The sequence below is a fragment of the Erinaceus europaeus genome, chromosome 6, assembly GCF_950295315.1.
Source record: "Erinaceus europaeus chromosome 6, mEriEur2.1, whole genome shotgun sequence".
NCBI classification, from domain to species: domain Eukaryota; kingdom Metazoa; phylum Chordata; class Mammalia; order Eulipotyphla; family Erinaceidae; genus Erinaceus; species Erinaceus europaeus.
Genome location: NC_080167.1, coordinates 29308425 through 29325280, shown reverse-complemented (window position 1 = coordinate 29325280; position 16856 = coordinate 29308425). Strand labels below are relative to the sequence as shown.

The 16856-nt window shown below is 40.3% G+C and overlaps 1 protein-coding gene across 1 annotated transcript in view; it reads left to right on the top strand.

The window, feature by feature from the left end:
- Positions 1-10471: 10471 nt before the first annotated feature.
- KCNK1 (potassium two pore domain channel subfamily K member 1) overlaps positions 10472-16856 on the top strand; it is a 62622-nt gene continuing 56237 nt past the window's right edge. Inside the window, exon 1 of the mRNA XM_007522916.3 lies at positions 10472-10971. Within this exon, the coding sequence (XP_007522978.2) occupies positions 10617-10971 (355 nt within the window). The 5' untranslated portion in view covers positions 10472-10616. The remainder of the gene's footprint in view (positions 10972-16856) is intronic.

Genomic DNA, 16856 nt, shown 5'->3' with positions numbered 1-16856 from the left:
GTATTTCTTAGAGTTCTACTCACTCAGACTCATAGGAAAGAGAGGAAGTTTTGTGTTTCAACAGTTAAAGAATGTAGCATAAAGTGTGATTAAATGGGTCTTTGAATACAGAAATGTTTAAGAGTGTGGAAACTTAACCATTCTTGGATATAGATGAGGTACAAGTATAAAAAAATTACAAGTGTTTGGAGTGGACTGTTTACACATTTGATTTGGCATCTGGGCCCTAGAGGTTAGCAGGATGAGGAGTAGTGCAGTGCTTGGATCTGAAAATAAATAAATAAATAATAAAATGTTGACCTTCAGCATAAAAATCCTCTTTGCTAGAAAGTTCCCTGGATGTCATATGGCAGTCTGTACCACGTACAAATACACACTTCATAAAGTGCATTGACTTGTGTTGCCAATGAACTTGCCACTCAGTGGTTATTTATCAAAATGGTAGTGGAACACAGAAGCACTGATAGGTGATTCCATGAGGCAGAGATAGTGCCCAATCTTTCTTCTCTCTCTCTCTCTCATCTACCATTAGAACTGTTGTTCCCATCTACCTCTATCTCCTATTTACATACACTTTGTAGTTGGTTTGAAATCATGATGTAACTAGCCCTGGTGAGGCCACTACAATGTACTGAGATACATCTAGTTTTGGAGAGGATGGGCAGTTGAGTGAACAGTAGGGTAACCACCATGGGCATTTCTATTCCTAGTTGATATCAGCACTGGAACACTTAGGCACTGGGGAAGGTGGAGGAAAGAAATGGACAATAGGAGTGGGAAAGATCTTCCAAATATGCATTGACAAAGCAGTGGATGTCAGCATATAAATTTTCAGTTCCTCTGTTAATTTTATTAAATTAAGCTTTCCTTTCTCCCCCTTTCATTTGATCTTTGTTACCAATCTTTCTAGCTTCCAGAAATAAAACAAAGCAAAACAAAACAAGATTCTCTCTTTCATGCCTTCCTTATCTCTTAGACCCATGAAGGATGTTTTAAATAAAAGGCATGCAGGGGTTCATCATGCTTGTCATTCTCAAATTGGGATTGAGAGGCATGGCTAAGAGAGAGATGAAGGCAGAAAAAATAGGAAAGCCACTCCGGTCAGGTGTGAACAGTCTGTCCCAGTCTCACAGGGGAAAGATAACATGAATAGGAATCATCATTCATTTGATGCTCAGCCCCCAGGCCCATTCTAGAAGTCTAGCCTGATCAGAACTTCTCAAAGGAGGAACTTTTCCTGCCTCAGTAAGATCAGGGGTTTTGTGTGTGTGTGTGTGTGGGGGGGAGGGTGGTGGCTATACCCTTGACAAAGATGAGTCTGCTCTCTCAGCAGACACCTGGAAAATGGAACTTCATTTGGGCAACCCCCAGAATCCAGCATTTTTCAGAGGCACCTTAAAATAATTACAGAAGCCAGACCTTCCACCTTCTACAACCCAGTGACCCTGGGTCCATGCTCCCAGAGGGATAGAGAGTGGGAAAGTTATCAGGGGAGGGGGTGGGATATGGAGATTGGGTGGTGGGAATTGTGTGGAGTTGTAACCCTCCTACCCTATGGTTTTGTTAATTAATCCTTTCTGAAATAAAAAAAATAGCTTCCTGTTTCACTTTTTTTTCTCCTTATACTTTTGACATTATAAACATTCTGACTGTATATCTCAAACTTGCAATGAAACATAATGGGACAAGCCAGAATGCCCTCTCTTCTACCTAATTTGTGACAGTTTCCCTTCAGCTTGAATAAGTATTCAACAATTAATAAGCTGTCAATAGACAGCTCATAAGGTGATGACTTGACCATTCCACTGATGGTCAGGTCACATGCTTTGTAATTTGAAATGTTTATACCTTATGTCACAACCTTAGCAGCACCATTTAGATATCAACTAAAATAAATTCACATATTTTTAATCTCTGCATGAAGCCCCAGAATCATCCTAAATTTTCTTGTTTCGGGGATAATGTCTAATCAACTTCTTTCACTGCTCCTAGTTGCCTTTCCAAACTGGTCACATTAAAGTGCTTCTCATCTGAGTGTGTACCAGGTCCCAGAGACCCTTTGTGCTATGTCCTACCTGGACCACCCAACATTCTCTGGAAGTCAAGGGTCTACCTTTTCTTTCTGTTTAATTATTGTATTTTTTCTATAGAGATAGCGAGAAATTGAGGGGAGAGAGGAAGACAAAGAGAGAGAGAGACAGAGAGACACCTACATCCCTGCTTCATCACTTGTGGATCATTCCTCCTGCAGGTGGGGACCGGGGGTTTGAACCTGGATCCTGTGCACTGTAATGTGTACACTTAGCCAGGTGCCTGGCCCTAAGGATTGACCTTTTCAAGGGCTCACACCCACCATGCAGTTTGGAAGCCTTTGGCTAACAAAATGTCCCTAATTCATTCTTATTGCCTATGTTCCTATTGTCAACCCAAATGACAACTTTAAAAAATATAATGCTATAAAATACACACAATACAACATCTACCACCTTAACCATTTATATTGTAGTGTGACCATCACCATGAATTCCCAGTACTTTTTTTTCATTTTGTAAAGATGATTTTTGTATCTACCAAATGCTTTCTTTTCTTTCTTTTTGACAGATGCTGAGAAGCAGAGACTAGAAAGGGAAACGGAAGGAGGCTGGGCAGTAGTACACTGGGTTAAGCCAACATAGCACAAAGGGGAAGGGCTGGCTCAATGATCCCAGTTCAAGCCCCCAGCTTCCCACCTACAGGGGGGTCACTTTGCAAGTGGTGAAGCAGGTCTGCAAATATCTATCCCCCCCACTGTCTTCCCTTTCTTTCTCAATTTCTCACTGTTCTATACAACAATAACAATAACAGCAACAACAACAACAATGGAAAAAAGATGGCCCTCAGGAGCTGTGGATTTATAGTGCAGGCACCAAGCCCCAGCAATAACCTTGGAGGGAAAAAAAGGTGTGTGTGGGGGGAGACACAGAGAGAGAGAGACAGACAAGAAGAGACACCTGGATACCTGTATCTCTGTTAGTAAAGCTTCCCCTCCCTGCATGTAGGAATTAAGGGCTTGAACATGGCCACTGGCATATGATAACATGTACACTCTGCTGGCTGCACTATTACCCAGTCCACTCAATTCATTCTGTCATATGTCTCTAAGAATTAGACTTCTGGTATCTCATAGGAGTGGAGTCATATAGTACCTGTCCTTTGGCTTTTGGGTTATTTCATTCTGCATAATATCCTTTAAATACATTAATATTGTATCATGCATCAGAATTCAGTTTTTGTTTTGTATTTTTGTTTTGCTTTAGAGAGAAATAGAGGCAGAAAGAGAGAGAGAGAGAGAGAGAGAGAGACCACACTACTTCCTCCAATTAGATGGGGGCAAGGCTCAAACCTAGGTCACTCATATGGCAAAGCAGCATACTATCCAAGTAGCTGTCCTGTCAGCCTTACAATTCATATGGTTGAGAATGTTCCACTGCAAGTATATACTACATTGTTTCTCAGGTCACTAATAGATGAACACTTGAGTGGTTTCCACTAATTGTTTACTTAAATGATGCTACTTTGTGAAGTACAAATACTCCTTCAAATTCCCAATTTCATTTTTTTGGGTGTGAACCCAGAAAAGAATGTACAAATACTAATATTTTGGGGGGCTGGGTGTTGGCACAGCTGGTTGAGCACATATATTACAGTGCACAAGGACCCAGGTTTGAGCACCCAGTCCCCACCTGCAGGGGGAATTCTTTGCAAGTGGTGAAGCAGTGTTGCAGGTGTTTCTCTGCCTCTCCCTCTCTATCACCCCCTTCCCTCTCAATTTCTGGCTGCCTCTACTCAGTAAATAAAATAAAAATAAAAAAACCCAAATACTTGCTGCTTGTTGATTATGTTTCCCAAACTTTGTTTATAAATATTACTTTTTTTTTTATCATGCAAGGTTTTTATTAAGAACTGTATCTCACCAAACTAGAGAATCTGGAAGAAGTAGTTAAGTTCTTTGAAGCATATATCCTCCCAAGACTGAGCCAGGGAGACTTAGAAAATATGAATAAACCAACTACAACCAATGAAATGGAAGCAGTCATCAAAAGACTTCCCAACAACAACAGTGCAGGCCTGGACAGCTTCACAAATGATTTCTACAAAGCCTTCAAGGAAGATCTAACAGCTCTACTTTACAAGCTCTTCCAAACTATCAAAGACATATGCCCTCCCACCTTCTATGAAGCCAATGAACATCATCTTTATACCAAAAGCAGAGTTAGCCAAACAGAAAACTACAGATCAATATGCCAGATGAACTTTCCCATAGGATTACCATGACAAAAATAAATGCAAATGAATACATTAATAAGATTCCACCTTACTTCTATGAGAATATCATACATCAGAAAAGATATCAACAACAAATGCTGAAGAGGTTATAGGGGAAAAGGATCTCTCTTGCATTGCTAGTGGGAATGGAAATGGTCCAATCCTTTGTGGAAAGCAATCTGGAGAATTCTCAGAAGGTTAGAAATGTATATGTCCTACGACACTGCAATTCCCCATGGGGAATTAAGGAATTAAGAACATCCATCCAAAAAGATCTGTGTATATCTATGTTCATAGCAGCACAATTTTTTTTGCAACAACAAAACCTGGAAGCAACCTAGGTATCCAACAACAGATGAGTGGCTGAAAATGTTGTGGTATATATACATAATGGAATACTACTCAGCTATTAGAAATGGTGAATTCACCTTCTTCACATTATCTTGGCTGGAGCTTGAAGGAATCATGTTAAGTGAAATAAGTCAGAAAGAGAAGGATGAATATGGGATGATCTCACTCATAAACAGAAATTGAGAAATAAGAACAAAAAGGGAAACACAAAGCAGAACCAGCACTGGGTTTGGAGTATTGCACTAAAGTAAAGTACTATGGGTGGGGGGTGGTGTTCAGGTCCTGGTATAAAATGGTGGAGGAAGAACTAGGGATGAGGTGAATGTTTTACAGAAAATTGAGAAAGTTTACATACGTACCAACAACTGTATTTACTGTAAACGATTAATCCCCCCCACTAAAAATATACATGTAGAAAAAAGGAAGAAAAATTACTCTCATCACTTTAACCCATTGAGATAATTGAGTCATTTATGACTACTTATCACATAGTAGAATAGTGATCATTTATGTTGTTATCTGTATGTCAGATTAACTTCCAAGGCCCTGTGCCAAATGTAAAGTTTGCTTTTTACAAAGCTTGGTCACTTGCCTTTAAATTATACCAAGTATTGATACAGGATACAGTCCGTCCTGGCCTGGTAACCTATGACCTCTGCTACTTTCTTCATATTCCTTTTCATTTATGAACCACATATGAATTTCTGCATTCTTCTCTGAAATTTCTTCCATACTCACATTTATTTTTCCCCCGAGAAATACTTGGGTTGATATGTGACTGGCTGGGGGAGGGATTAGGGTGTCAGACATATTAGCTATAGTACATAAGGTTTCTTGAAAAAGGACAAATGTGAAGTTGCTATTCATTTCTACACATAGAAATTATGTGGCACAAACGTTTCAATAGAAGAAAAACTAGTTGGCAAAAATTACCATTTTCTTTCAAGGCTAGTGAAATTTTCCAAAGCAGTGGATTAGATAGAACAAGGAAGATAACCAACTTCAATTTAGGTGCTTCCCATCAATTCTGAGTGCCAGAACTACAAAAGTCCTCGTGCCTCCACAGCCTCTTCAATCTCCGTTCTAGGCTGTACTCAACAGATTTTACCCTGCAAGAGAGGATCTAGCTTCCTATCAAACCACATATATGCTATTTTCAGTTTCTATCTATAGCCTCAATGTACCTAGTTTTAAAGTATGTGGTTTCTTTCATGACTAAGGCTCTAAAGTCTCACGCTCAATCACCTATACTACTCTAAGTCATAGATGAACAATACTCTGTTTCCTGACTCTCTCTGTATATTTTTCTCTCTGTACCTCTTTCCTACTCATTAAAGGAACTAAAGCACAATCTCAGAAGAGTGAAATATGGGAGAGATCACAATCATTTGAAAAAAACTTTGGTGATAATTTTAAAAGTCTAATACAGTTCACATGCAGTATTCTAGTTATTTATGACTGCATACAAAGGTCCTTCCAAACTTGGGGCTGAGGTGATTTAGACTGCACAATTCAGGCTTCCTTCATCTGGGAGGGTCTTTTGTTCCAGGAGTACTGACAGAGGTCCCTTGGTGATATTCAGTGGATGAATGGCTTGGTCTAGAGAGCTAAAGACTGAGTGATTCATGCCTGGTGCCTTATTGAAATGGCCAGAAGACTGACTTCGCTAAAACTGTTACTGAACACACATACATGTAACCTTTCTAACATGACAAACTACCTTGATACCTCAGTTTAATTAGAAAGAAATCTTTTAAAATTTTTTGCCATCAAAGTTATTGCTGAAGCTCCATGTATGCACTTGAGACTCCACCACTCCTGGTGCTCTTCAACCCCCTCCCTTTTTTTTAGATAGAAACAGAGAGGCATATATATCTCACTGCTCCACTACTCTAGAAGCTTTCCCTCATAGATGAGGACATAGGAGCTTAAACCCAAGTCTTTGTGAATGTGTGCACTTGGCATGGTGCACTCCCAATCATAAAGATAACTTATATGGTGGTTTAGGGTTTTATGAGAGGGGTATTCCAGTGAATGTGGTCAAATTCTGCTGCCTTTCCATAATCTACTCTAGGAGTCACCATGTGTCATTTCTGATGTACTATTGATTGAAACAGTTGCAAGTCCATCCAGTTGCAAAGACAAGGGACACTTTTATAAGAGTCAAAGAATTGGCAGCTAGTTTTAAAGCTGATGTAAATGTATCTGTATATGCATATTTGAGTGCATGATAGTAAAGTTCCACCTTTACTTGTTGCTAATGACATGCACCTTTCAAACTGTGCCTGGCATTCAAAAAGATGTGTGTGTGTGTGTGTGTGTGTATGTTTTGAGAGAAGAAAGAAGTTGTATCCCCTCAAGGATTCAAAGGTATTATGGATGAGAATGTCATTTAAACCAGGCCTTGGAGGACAGGCACTACATTGTAGAGGGAGACAGAGCAGGGACTGTCCAAAGCATTGATAGCAGAGACAATGGGGCAGTAAGAGTTGAATAACAGTCAAGTGAGAGAAAAGGTACCAGGAGCTGTCACAAGAGAACTATGAGATTTCCTTGAGGAAATGACCTCAGGAATAAAAGAAAATATGTCAAACTTGCAAGGATGAAGAAGTATAGGTACAGGATTGGATAGTGTGTTGCTTTGCCATGTGGGAGACCCAAGTTCAAGACTGGTCCTACCAAATTGAAGGAAGTTCCGTACTGTGGTCCCTCACTCTCTCTTCTCTATTTCCATCTTAAAAGGAAAAAGAAGACATTGTAGGACAGTGAAGTTGATTGTACTTTAACTTCTTTATTCATTTATTGAATAGAGAAAGAGAAAAACTGTGATGGAAGGGGGAGATAGGGAGAGTACTTAACCACTTGTGAAGTTTCTTCCTGCAGGTAGAGATGGAGAGGGGGACTGAACCTTGGCCTTTGTACATTATGTGTTCCACTTCCCTCCCCCACCTCCAGCACCTGAAGAGGAAGAAAAGTAGAGAAACTAAAACAGACCACAGCACCTAAATTTCCATCTATGCAGTGAGAGCTGGCCTCAAACCTGGGTGATGCACATAACAAAACAGCATTTTGTCCAAGTCAGCTATTTCACAGGTCCTTGAAGTGATCTCTTAAAGAAAAAGGAAGGAAGGTTTCACATTCTGGAAGCTTAGGGGACTGACTAAAGAGTGGAGGCTTCCAGAGATGGAGGGACTGAGCACTGGATTTGAGAATTCACCTTAAAAAATTAGGAAATGCAGGAGTCGGGCAGTAGCACAGCGGGTTAAGCGCAGGTGGCACAAAGCTCAAGGACCAGTGTTAAGGATCCCAGTTCGAGCCCCTAGCTCCCCACCTGCAGGGTAGTTGCTTCACAAGCAGTGAGGCAGGTCTGCAGGTGTCTTTTTCTCACCCTCTCTGTCTTCCCCTCCTCTCTCCATTTCTCTCTGTCCTATCCAATGAGGACAACAATAATAAAAACAACAATAAAACAAGTGCAACAAAAGAGAATAAATAAATAAATAAAATTAGGAAATGCTTTCTTCATGGCTAAGATGAAAGGAAAGAAATGAAGCATTTCCTTTGAAGTTCAGAGAAGAAGGAAGTGAATTCATTACGGAAAGTAAAAAAAATCACTGTTGGTATGTTAGACATTTCTGTGATTGCTAAATATACACAACATACTTTAAAAGAACTATGATGGGTAGCCAGGGATTGTGGTAAATGATTGTACAATTTACTTTAACTTTTATGTTTTTCTTGATTGCAAAAATGTTCACTGTAGAAAAATATAAAACCAGACAACTCAATCATGTACAATGACAAAACAAGAAGATGGTTTTATTTCCATGCAATCCATATACATGCAGGTATATTATATTTTTAAAATATATATATATTTTTTTAATTCTGTACTCATGATTGTATATATTCCATTCATAAGGCTGTTTATTTCAATATTCTTCATTTTATTCAGCATTTACCCTTAAAATTCTCTCTCTCTTTCCATCTCTCTCTCTCTCTCTCTCTCTCTCTCTCTATATATATATATATATATATATAGACTCCAGGGTTAACATTAGGGCTTAGTGCTGGCACTACAGATTTACTACTCTCGGTGGCAATTTTTTCTAATTTTTATTTTTATTGGATAAAACAGAATGAAATTTAGGGAGGAGAGAGATATAGAGAGGGGCAGAGAAAGATAAGACACCTACAGACCTGTTTCACTGCTTGTGAAATGACCCCCCCGACCTGCAAGTGGGGAGCCGGGGGCTCAAACCAGGATCCTGGCATGGGCCCTTGCTCTTCACACTAAGTGCACTTAACCCAGTCTGCTATCATGCCATAGCCCCACCCTCTGTAAAACCATAATTTATTTAACCATTCTTCTGATTCCTAACATTTAGGTTGATCTTAATCTTTCATAATTTCATATACATATGTTCACACATATCATTAATATATGTGTAAGATATAATCTTCTATAATTCTTCTTCTAGCGTTTGCCCTTCTTCCGTAGCCAATCAACAGTGTCAGGTTGAGCCTGATGTAAAGTTTCGAGACCTCCTTTGAATCTGGAGAGGTGACAGTCGTTGACTATGTGGGTTATAGTCTGTCTGTAGCCGCAGGGGCAGTTCGGGTGTCTCTGGCTCCCCAGCGATGGAACATAGTGGCGCACCGGCCATGGCCTGTTCGATAGCGATTGAGGAGGGCCCAATCATAACGTGCTAGGTCAAAGCCAGGTTGACGCTTGCAGGGGTCTGTGATGAGGTGTTTGTTCTTTACCTCAGCTAACTGCCAACTCTGTTTCCAATCTCATAATACATATTGTTGATAAATAGCCTTGTCTATAAGTCTTTGACTATATATTTCTTAGGACACACTATGGAATCATAGTACCCAAATTTCAGTTCTTGAAATAAATTGTAGGACTTCCTTTTTAAATATATATATATACATATATATGTTAAAATATATATTATACAGGAGCCTGTATAACCTCAGGCTGAGCTCACAGTCCATGATCATAGCTGGGAACATTCCAATATGTACACATCACAGGATCAGTCCTCCTCCAATGGCAGAGTAGGATGACCAAGCCTCCCTTTAGAAAGGCAGTAAGACTGATTTTCCAAGCAGGGTGCAGCGATTTTTACTCTAAGGAATAGTAAGGTGATTTAGTGACCCTCTTCAACAATTGTATCACTTTAAAAAGAAGCAACACTTGGGGGGAAAGCTCAGTGTCTTCCAGAAGTTGATGTATTTTGGTTTGTTTCACATTTTCTCCACTTAGGACATCTCTCCACATGGCTTAAGGAATGTAAATTCAGAAATGTTGCTTTTTCAAAACTCTCTTTAATCTCAGGTTCTTTTTATAAGGAGTTGAGCAGCGACTTACATGTTCTAAGATGCCTTCCAACTCTTTGTCAGAAGCACCACCAAAGGCACCAGATTGCTCACTCCTCAAGCCAACAAAACGGAAGGAAAGTATTCCAGTGCTTGCTATTTTCTAGCAGTCTTGGATTAAGGGAAAAGGAAAAAGAAAATGATGGGAAACAGGTGTACTTGCCCCTGGGGGGGGGGGGGGGGGCTTGGCCAAGCAGCAAGCCAAGAGCTGCCTCTCCAAGCCCCAGCCCACCCTCCTGCCCGCGGGAAGGGCGGAGCGTCTTCCTGGGCCGCTGCCAGGCCCATGTACAGGCCAACTTTGCCGCGCAGTTTCCGTCGACTCTCTTGTTACCTGAGCCGGCAACCACGTCAGCGCCACATCATCTGGGCTTTTTATATTGCGAGGAAACAGGAAAAGAAGAAGCCTTTCTGGGCTGAGCCAATCGCGGGCAGAGCGCGCGGGCGGAGGAGCGGGACGGGCGGGTGCGCGCCCGGCGGAGGCGGCTGCTGGGCAGGAGGGGGCGGCGGCGGCTGCCGGGCTCCGGCCGGTCTGCGGCGTGGGGCCTGGGCGGCGGCGGCAGCGGCGGCGGGAGAAGATGCTGCAGTCCCTGGCCGGCAGCTCGTGCGTGCGCCTGGTGGAGCGGCACCGCTCGGCCTGGTGCTTCGGCTTCCTGGTGCTCGGCTACCTGCTCTATCTGGTCTTCGGCGCCGTGGTCTTCTCGTCAGTGGAGCTGCCCTACGAGGACCTGCTGCGCCAGGAGCTGCGCAAGCTGAAGCGTCGCTTCCTGGAGGAGCACGAGTGTCTGTCCGAGCAGCAGCTCGAGCAGTTCCTGGGCCGGGTGCTGGAGGCCAGCAACTACGGCGTGTCTGTGCTCAGCAACGCGTCGGGCAACTGGAATTGGGACTTCACCTCGGCGCTCTTCTTCGCCAGCACCGTGCTCTCTACCACAGGTAGGAGGCCCGCCGGCGGCCCGCGTGCCGCTCCCCCGTCCCCCCGCGCCGTCGGCAGCTCCTGCAAGGCCCGACCCGACCCGACCCGACCCGACCCTCGCGCAGCTGCTCCGGAAGCCGGCGAGGTGGCCTCAGATGTGCCTAGAACATTGCTGTGCTCAACTCGTGGGAAATGGTTCCTAGCCCTTTGGCGTGGGTGACTGTAGCGTCTTCATACAATTAACTGATTAATTAATTAATTATGTTAATTAATAATGTTAATTAATTAATCAATGATGTTCTCTACCAGACTGTGCGGTTCGAACCGCCCATCCTGGCCCCTGCTCGGGGAGGTTAGGGGCCGGTGGAAACTACCCAGTGCTCCGAGTGCGCTCACCTTCCTCCTAACCGGGTCCGATTGGGCCGAGGTTACAGAACTTCTCCGTCATGCCTTTAAAAGGGTCACCTTCTGGAGGGTGCCTGCTCTTTTCATGATGCACAGATATTTCGGCTGTTTTCTGCCTCGGAGACGGCTTTAGGGGTTACCGAGTGACATCACTCTGCTCTTTGCAGGTGACCTCTGAGAGGACAGGCCGGTCGGGTTTCTTTTTAGGGAAGGCAAGGCGAGGAGAGAGCATAGGGTTGCCTATGATTTTGCAAAATGGGGGCACCCTGATTCAGCAGTTTTTCCAACTTTGGGTTGCACGAGGCCGCTCATCAACTTCTTGGCGACTCTTCCCCGCATTGTTCATCTGTAAGGGCACTAGTGAATGGAGAGGCGCCCTTCGTAGAAAGGGTCAAACCCAAGTCCCAAGGCGCCTTCAGTGTGCTAGTAAAGATGGATGAATTTCCCAGCCCTGACTCAGTAAGGCAAATACCCTTGCCTGGAGATAAATCTGGACGCTGGAAAGTTTCTCAAAGGGCTTTCAGTGCAGTCCTGTCTTTTATACAAGTAGATCAGATATTCGAATGATCTACTTTGGCTGGCATAAGACCATACACTTTCTAGTTAGGCAACTCCGTGGTCTTGGGATGGGGCTGTGTAATTTCACTCCAGGGATACTCAACTTGACTACCTCCTTCCCTCCAACATTTTTGCAGGTGAATTAACTTAGTTTTACTCCAACTCTCCCTTAACTACACCACCTTTTTACCTCTCAGGATTAGTTTATAATCCCTTGGGCTAAACTCATTTTGTCATTTATTTGGCAATGAGTATGTAATTCAAGTAGATCTTGTAAAGAAAAAAAAGCTTCAAAAAGTCTGTGATTAATTACTAATTAATTACTAATATATGAATTTACAGATTTATTATTTTCTTTTCAATTTTGCCAACGTTTCTCTTTCATGTTATTTGGACAAGTACTGTTTCCATTGTTTATACCGTTTTGTGTTCTTCAGATCATCTTAAAGGTCACCAGACTTTCTTTTTTAGTATGTACTAAATTCATTCTCTGCAAGAATTAATTTTCTGCAGGAGTGTTTCCACTAGGCTACAGAAGAATTACAATGGGTTTACAGTTGTTGTCAAGAGTGAACATAACTTTTAGCACTTCCATGTAATGGCATTTATTTATTTACTGCTGAGCTCTGGATTGTGGTGGTTCAAGTGATTGAATCTGGGATTTAGTGCCTCTGCCATGAAAGTCTTTAGCATAAACATTATGCTGTCTACCTTACACAGTCTCTGATGGTATTTAAGGCTAGGGCTGGAGTAAATCCAAGCTGAGGAAAAGGTGATGTTTGTTCTGCTTGGGTGGGGTTTTCCATCTCTGAACTGCCCCTGTATAATTTCACCATAGTTAAATGCCAAAAAGAGTCGTTTACATATTGAACAGTTTTCCCCCAGGTTCTCTCCCCTCCCCTCCCCTTTTTTAAACTTGAAAAAAACTGCAGTTCCTATAAAGAAAAAAAAGGATAGTCATGTTATTAGTATTCAGATTGCATTGTAGTTCCTAAGAAAGTCTGTATTCATGTAAAACAAGAGTTCATTTAGGAAATCAGTACAAGGGGCATTTAAGGACAAACTAGAGGAAAAAGGTGCCTCTTAGTTTGTAAAATTAGCAAGTCAGTGGCTTGTCATTGATAAAATAGAATTTATGAATTCAAATAGAATTCTAGACTTTATAATTATAATCTAAATCAAAGACACTCTTGGGGCTTACTGACCTATTGTGTAGCCAGACATATAGAACCAAAACACTAGTTTGGCAGAAAGTAAGACAATTTTTAGAGTAATTGTACTTCAGTACTAGAAAAAATACTACTGAGAAAGCATAAGGCAACTCAAGCAAATTGGAATTGTGGCTCCTTTCTTTTAGGTAGATGTTAGATATGTGGCTATTTTTTAATTTTTTAACAAACAGCATTTTTGATGGTAAATCACTGAGATAAAATAAAGGTATCCCTGTCAAACTACATTTCATCTCTGCCCTTTATGGAATGATAATGATGGATATCACAAAGATGCTCTTTCTGTCATCATTGTTATAAATGGACATGAAGGCTCTTATGTCAGAACTTCTCAGAAAGTACAGAAAGCTTTGGTTTTTTGTAAAGGATTAAACAAACTTTTTTTGCAGTCTATTTGGAAGAAAATTGGATTGGCAAATCAGCATTATTTTCTTCTCTGTTCTAAGAACTCTAAATTAGCAACAACAGTATCTACATGGGAATCACAAGAGAATGGAAAAGAGATTATAATAAACATTTACTGGTTCTAGAGGGAAGAGATGAATAAAAATTAAAGAGCTAGGATTTCTCACCAAATGTATCCATATGAATCTGGGAATCTCTATGACCTTAGAAAACAGTTTATCTTGGGCAGCACTTTCATCTAGCAAATAGAAGGGCCTTGCCAGGACTTTTACAAATTGGAAACTCTTTACAGTTGTTATAATCAAGTTAATTAGCAGAGAGGAAAAAAAAATCAGTCATCTTTCCTTAGGAAAATAAACTTTATGCCAATAATTTTACTTGAACTGACCAGAAATCTCCAGACAGATAGTGTTAAAGTCATACCTTGAGAGAGTCTGAGATTGCAGTTATTCTAGATGTTAAATTTTGGTTGGGGAAACAATGAAACTACTTCATTTTGAGCCTATTATTATTATTAGCAACAAGTTAATTCTACATTTTTTAAGGATTAAGGACATAATATATAGTCAACACTTAGAGTAAGAAACAATTTCTACAACAGATTCTTTAGTAATTTAAAATTTTGAACATTCTTGTTTACTCTTAATAGCAGCTTGTCATGGGTACCATTTCATTATAAGCTTTTAAAAAAAAAAAATCCCTTTAAGCAAGGGTATATCATTGTGATGAATATTTGGTTGAAAAGCCAGCACTTTTTGTATGCATATGAATATAAAGCTGTTGCTACCACTTGCTGCTTTGAAAATATGGGTTCTTCATGTTCAGTCTCTGTTTCTGTTATTTATAGGCATGGAGCCTTTTGTCAGGATGTTGCTTTATCCCTCTTTAAGAAGAGATGCTTTAGAATTCTTTTGTGAAATGCTCTGTCAAGGAACTTAATGTGGCTATTTTTACAATGACCCTTGAGTAATCAGGTAGGGAACTACTGCAACACTGGTAGTTCTCAAAGAGAAAAGTGGGATAAGAGAAAGTGGAACAAGGATAAGGAAGCCTTAGTTTTCAGAGTATGCTATTCTAGCAACACATTAATAAGATAAAATAAAATCATGAGACAGAGAACCAGAGTGTCACTCTGGCATATGTTATGCCATAGATCGATCTCAGAACTTCATGCATGAGAGTCCAATATTTATTTACTGTCTTCACTTCCTGGACCACACCAACAACACTTATCTGTTTAGTATTTAGACTAGAATAAAACTAGACCAAACCATAGCTGCTGGTCCACATCTAACATGTTTTTGTGCCTCTTCAGGTGAAACTGGTTTATATATTTTCAAATGACTGAAGAAAACATTTAAAAAGAAAATAATATTTCCAGACACATTAAAGTTTTATGAAAATAATAATTTCAGTGCTCATAAAAAGTTACTGGTACACAGACACACCCATTTCTTTCCATGTCATTTGTGGCTACTTTCCAGTTACAGTGGTAAAACTGAATAGTTGTGGTAGAAATCATATGACTGTAAAACCCAAATTACTTACTTTTTTTTTTTTTTGCAGAGAAAGTTTGCTGGCCCCTGATTTAGAGTAATTCTTGGAAGCAATTCTAAGCCAAAGAGTTCTAAGTGCTTTACTTCCTTTTGGAAAACATTCTGTAGGACAATATAATCTCTCAAACTTATTTGTGCTACTTTTTAAAAGATTAATTTATTCCCTTTTGTTGCCCTTGTTTTATTGTTGTAGTTATCATTGTTGTTGTTACTGATGTCATTGTTGTTGGATAGGACAGAGAGAAATGGAGAGAGGACGGGAAGACAGAGAAGGAGAAAGATAGACACCTGCAGACCTGCTTCACCACTTGTGAAGTGACTCCCTTGCAGGTGGGGAGCCCCCCAGAACCGGGGTCCTTTTGCCAGTCCCTGTGCTTTGTGTCACATGAGCTTAACCCGCTGCACTACCGCCCGACTCCCTTATGTGTGCTATTTTTTAAACATGGTATTCAACATTTATACCCACTACCATCTCCAACTGCTTCCAAAATAATTGATTGCTTATCTTGAAGTTTTATTATAGGGCTCAAATTTATTTTTTTTAAACTGGTGATATATTGAGATTGCCTTATCTAAAATATGCAATAAATAATATATTTTATCTGGATCAGGAATGATAAGGAGAAAAGAAATTCACCAAAAACAAGCTGGCAGACTACTGGCCAGAAGAGACATCTGTAACTCCATGTGTACAAACTCCAGTTTGTGCTCTTTGACTCACAGAAGAACTTTTGGTCTTAGTTTTGAATTTGTATTGCCTTTGATTGATACATATTTTATCATCAGGTTTACAATCCTAACAGATAAAAGAAAAGCTGAACTATAGATAAACGTAAGTCAAGGTGTCAGTAGTCTCACTTTACAGATGCACAGATAGATGTTTAGCTTGAGTCACTTTTCTGTATTGGGCACAAAATAGAAATAAAATATTTTTGAGGCTGGCTGGTGGCACACCTGGTTGAGCAAACATGTTACAATGCATATGGGCCAGGTTCAAGCCCCCAGTCCTCATCTGCAGGGTAAAAGCTTTGTAAATGGTGAAGCAGTGCTGTAGGTGTCTTTCTCTCTTGCTCTTTATTTCCCCTTTCCCCTCTAGATTTCTGGTTGTCACTACCCAATAAAGATAATAGAAAAATTAAAAAAAGAAATAACATGGTTTTGATTTAAATCCAAATATGTTTCATTTAATAACTTCAGGTTTACCTAGTGTCTGGTTGTCAACTTTAGGGACTGAATTGTATTTTTCTTAAATTCATATATTTTCATATATATCCATATTTGTGGAGGTGGAGTGTGTGTGTGTATGTGTGTATAAAACAGCTTTTAAAGATCAAGTTAAATGAGGACACAGGGAAAAAGTTGCCATCGGCAAGCAAAAGAATGAGGCCTCAGAAGAAACCAAATGTGCTGACACCTAGATCTTGCACTTCTAACCTCTAGAGCTGTGAGAAAATAGATTTTTATTGGTTACGCCACACAGTCTATGGTGTTTTGTTGTGGCAGCCCTGGCAAACAAATATAAAAATGTTTCAGATATTTTTGTTGTTGTTGTATAAGAACAAAACAAATATAGGAGCATAAGAGACAGAATTTGTAAGTCTATAATTGTAGACAATAATTTTACATACTCAAATAGGTCATCATCATTTTATAACACAGTGTGTCCAGAACATACTGAATTATCAGAAGAAAGACAGTGCCATCTTTCTATTTAAGAAAACAGATATGTGTAATCAATTCTGGACATATTTG